Consider the following 5233-nt stretch of genomic DNA (forward strand, 5'->3'; position numbering starts at 1 on the left):
TACTACATGTGCATTGTGCTGTATGACAAACCCATGCTGAGGTGAACCTACAGGTTGCTACTCTTACCATACCATGATTGTTCCATTGTATCTCTTTAGTAAAACTATTACACTGAATGGGGAGATTACTAAATACTCACTCACTTCATAAAAGATAGCAAAAGCAATCCTGTCAAATGATTTATAGAAGGTAATGGCTGCACCCACTTGGCAATGCACAGAGCAATGTAGTAAGTGTGGGTGGGGTGATGTGTGTGTATTAAATCTCAAACTCTCTCTTGCTGCATAGTGCATGTATAAAACAATTAGAATGAGTCCAGAATTCGTTTTCTGGATGTATTCTGATCCACAAGAAGAGTTCTTTTATTGGTAACCTCCTGTCAATAATATTCAGTGAGGCATTGATCAGACCTATCTAAGAGCCCCAGTGTCCTTCTCCTGTACTTCCTCCAGCCCTGCACTTACTAGCCCAATGTTCTCTAGTGATACTTTGTACCTATTTTTTTTTTTTCTCTGACTTTTGTGTTCTGTTTCATTTTTGCACTGCACACGGCAGCACACATTTCTCTAATTATAGGTCTCTTTGAAAATATTTTAGACATACTCCCTGCATGTTTCTTTTTTACTCTTGTGCTTGAGACATCTATTTTCTGCTCTCTCCCCTGCTTCTCTAGATCCTTCTGCATTTCCTGACCATTTCTTTCCCATTAATAAGCCATTACTCACTCTCATAGTGACCTGAACTCGGTTTTGCTCATAAATCCCCCGCTTAAAAAAAAAAAAAAAAACTTTGGCCAATAGCCCCTACCACTTCCCTTTACCTATTATACACCCTATAGCCTCTAGCTTGTTTATTTCCACTCAGTCTGTCGTCTGCTGATGGCATCTCACCTGTACAATCCATCTTGTCCTGTCTTCCCAATATTTGAGCTCTTTCTTCTGAAATTAAGTTGAGCTCTTCTGCATACATAGCCCCCTCCACCTTCCCATTGTAGCCAGCATCCTCTGCCCTAGCCCATGTAAACACATGTATTGCACTCACTGCAGGGTGATCTCTATTGATTCTGTTTGTTCATTAAGATCTATCTTCATGACACCAGACAACAAGCCCAGATAATAAACTCATCACCCTGGCTTTATGAACTTAGCTGGGCTTTTTACTCGCATCCAGATTTACACGGGATAAAGAAAGCTCATTTTAAACAGTGGTCGGGTAAGACTTCTCTGCTTTGGAAGCTGGTTTTATATATATATATATATATATATATATATATATATATATATATATATATATATATATATATATATATATATTGTATATATATAACAGACATGTGACATATGCATGATATATAGATATATCTTAGATATATCTGTATAAAAAGAGAGAGAGAGAGTATTATCTAGGCATTTCTATATAAAATGTATATATAGTTATACATGAGAGAGTATTACCTATAGACATATCTATATATAATCTATATAGATATACAGAGAAAGAAAGAAGAATGATAGCGTAATATCTATAGACATATGCAGTATATCTATATATCTATACATAGAGAGAAGAGTGAGTATTCGCTATAGTCATATGCGTGCAATATATATCTATATATCTATTTATAGATAGATAGATAGATAGATAGATAGATAGATAGATAGATAGATAGATAGATAGATAGATAGATAGATAGATAGATAGATAGATCTGTATATATATATATATATATATATATATATATATATAAATTATTTGTATATATTACTGTAGTTTTTGTCTTCTGTGTTTGTAAAAAGTGTTTTTTCAACTACTTCTCCAAAGTGACTGTAAGGTAATTAGTACAATAAATAATTATTGTTGTCACCCTGACTGTATATGATTCCTGAGAGTTATGTTTAGTCATTATTTGTACACATGTAAGAAGATGAGATGAATTTACATAGCAGTGACTTTTTTTCCCCCTCTTAGATCTTGTGCACTGGTTTAAATCGACTTGACAAGTGAAATGCTTAGAATGTACCCCGTACTATTTTCCTAAAGTCACCATTCGGAGAAACAGTCAATCAGGTTCACTGGGCTGGCAAAGCCTTAGTAAATCAGCCCCATATATGTGTCAGTTGGACTACTGGAAGTAAATAGGGAGGAGTGTGCGGTAAATGAGAATAAATAGATCATATGCATGAGATTCATATAAGACCTTGATTATCCAGGATGTTCCAGATGTGGGGATGACAATCTAGATATTTGGAGAGATCACAGAAGTACCCAGAGCTGAGGATCTTCTTTGCAGACTGATTACATTATGCAATTAATTTTGTGCAATTCATCTCCCTGCCCATATATCACCCTGCGCTGGAATATTGTATTAGGCAGCCTATAAATCCCTGGCACAGCCACCGTTATTATGAGATAGATTAGTATATAGGGTTTAATAGTAGGATAGCCTTAATACGATTAGAGATGTCTCTTTCAGATTTCCACATATTGATTCAGGGAATTTTAATTCTGAAAGTTGTTATATAATAATCTGTATCTTTTACAAGATGAAACATTATCTTGAAACTAAGCTGCAGTGAAGGTCGAGAATTATCTCCTGAGCCAGTTTGATTTCGTTGTGAGAGATGTGCAGAAAAATGGGGGAATATCCTGAGCTCCTCTCTTATTTCCATACAAAATGACGATTTGGAATTAAAAAAGAACTATAGTGCCTTGCTGCAAAGTCAAGTGATGGTGTAATTAGCGCACATTTTGCTCGCTGATGGGGCTGATTGCTCAGGTCCCCCTTCTAGGAGCAGGTATCCTTCATGAGGCTCATTGAGAAGAAGAAAAGTCATCATAAATTTTCTAATTACAGTTTAACACTGAGACAAAAAGGTGTTAATGGGTTTAATCCCAGTGCCTCCCGGAGTCTCCCTCCTCACACTACAAATGTACACACCGCCCAGAGGGCTGCCCTGTCTTCCCTTTGTTAAGATTTCAATTTGCCTTGCTTTTTCCCCTCTTTGATGTAAAAAATGGTGACCTCCGAGCCTTTGAAGTGCTGCATTAGGAGAAAATGAACCCCCTATTTTGCCTACTGATAGCTTACACTAATTCGAGATTCCTTTTTTTTTTTTAAGAGATTTTAAGGTGTGAGACTTGGTGCAGAGAAAATCCCACACAATCCCAATTCTCTTCCCTTTGCTGGCACTAATCTGTATTTGCATACAGCCATCCATGTCATTTGCATGCACCCTGATAGTCAACTTCAATCTAGGATCCTGGAAGGCTTATCTGCCTAATGACCATTCAATATACTTCAATGTGCTCATTACAACTCATTCATTTGCAGGTATGCTTACTTGTTACTAACTTTTTTTTTTTTTTTTTTTTTTCCAAGAATGTGTAAACCTATTATTTTTATTGTTTACATCATATGCTTGAGATTCCTATGAGACCTTAATTATCCAGGAGATGTGAGGGGTGGCAATAGAAATATTCGGAGAGATCATAAAAGTACCTCTTCTTTACAGAATTATGAAATTATATTTATGCAATTTATTTCCCTCTCTATATAACCATGGTATTAGGCAGCCTGTGTTCCTTATTTTTCCAAGGAAGTATAAACTTATTATTATTTTTTTGTATATATATATATATATTATTATTATTTAGATCATATGCTTGATCATTTTAATATTGTATTAGGCAGCTGGCAGATATTTTTTTTTTCTAAGGAAGTAAACACGTTGTTGTTGTTGTTATTATTACTATACTATTATTATTATATTTGATTCTTTTTTTGTGTGTTTTTTTTTTCTTTTTGGCTACCAGTCCATCAGTTGACATGGCGATCCAAAGACGCGGTGTCCCCAGTGAGCCGGACTGGACAGCGACGTTTAACCCTTGCCTGGCTGGGACGCACACCGGCGCCCAACGGGTTAATCGGAGATCAGCGCTGAGATAGGAATAGGAAGGGGTGGCGGATGAAAGAGAAAGCGCAGCAGCGAGACTGGAAGATGTGGGCGGAGCCAGTGCTGGGCTTGAAATGTCAATCAGAGGGTGAGTGCCAATGATCTGAAGCAATCTGTTTAGAAGCTGACCTGGGTCCACTCAGATCAATAGCACCAGAGGGAGAGGACACTGCCACCAGGAGCCCTTTCAAGTCCAATCCAAGCCTTGGACTCCGGGTCCCTCTTCTTGCTTGATGTATAGGAGGGTTGAGGAAAAGACCCAAGTCCTAGAAGGGCTCCACGTTGTCTAGTAAGCCCCCCTCTACTTGTGCCCTGCTGCTGCTGCACCATGTCCTTCCCCCAGCTGGGCTACCAGTACATCAGACCTCTGTACCCCTCTGACCGGCAAGGTGTGGGGGGGAACAGGAGCGGAGCGGAACTTTCTCCGGCTGGGACTCTTTCTAATGTTCTGTCTTCTATGTATGGCGCTCCCTATGCTGCGGCGGCGGCGGCTCAGGCTTATGGAGCCTTCCTCCCCTACACCACGGAGCTTCCAATCTTCCCACAGCTGGTAAGGACTCGTCCGATCTCCTCTGCATGCCCGATCTCCTCTGCATGTCCGATCTCCTCTGCATGTCCGATCTCCTCTTCTTCTCATTCTTTCTTCTTCATTTACAAAACTTAAGACTTGAGAGTGAAGAAGGAGTAAACTTCCACCTAGTAGTAGTTTGTGTGGATTCTTGTCTGCTTTACTCACTGCAGCCATAGACTACTTCCAGAGCTGCCAAATCCTTTTATCTCCCCTGTTAGGGGTGTCTAGGGGATTCCACTCTCAGCTTTTTAAGCACTGCTTACAATCAGCGATTGATTTTATTTCTTAATTAATGCAGAAAAAAATACATATTTTAAACTATTATTTACATTAACAGAAAATTACAGAAAACAAATAGCACAGCACTTTTTTTTATTGAAACAATAATATAGGATAATTGAATGGCATAAGTAGATTTATTCCCTGGGAAGTGAACATTTAAGGCTTGTTTGTTCTGATCGCAGGGGTTAAGCAAAAAGTTTGTTTTCATTGTAAAATTAGCTGTGCTTGGCTGACAGATCAGATACCAAACGTGTGAAAGGAAACAGATGAAGGTATCAAAAAGGGGAGAAAAAACAAAAGACTAACTTATGGAATCTCACTTATTTCCTCTATTTCTGAAGGTGAATGGAAGTGTGAAAGTCCTTATTAGGATGATGGTATTGATGCTGATAATAATAAGAATAACAGAAGGAATAATTGTGATAA

General features: G+C 38.2%; 1 protein-coding gene across 1 annotated transcript in view; it reads left to right on the plus strand.

The window, feature by feature from the left end:
• The first annotated feature begins 3184 nt into the window (after positions 1-3184).
• The window catches only part of IRX3 (iroquois homeobox 3), a 5540-nt gene continuing 3491 nt past the window's right edge, over positions 3185-5233 (plus strand). The window contains exons 1-2 of the mRNA XM_077458148.1: positions 3185-3332; positions 3815-4504. Coding sequence (XP_077314274.1) covers positions 4283-4504 — 222 coding nt within the window. The 5' untranslated portion in view covers positions 3185-3332; positions 3815-4282. The remainder of the gene's footprint in view (positions 3333-3814; positions 4505-5233) is intronic.

This window comes from Lithobates pipiens, unplaced genomic scaffold, assembly GCF_037356315.1.
Source record: "Lithobates pipiens isolate NorthernLeopardFrog02 unplaced genomic scaffold, aLitPip1_a1.2 Scaffold_10, whole genome shotgun sequence".
NCBI lineage: Eukaryota > Metazoa > Chordata > Amphibia > Anura > Ranidae > Lithobates > Lithobates pipiens.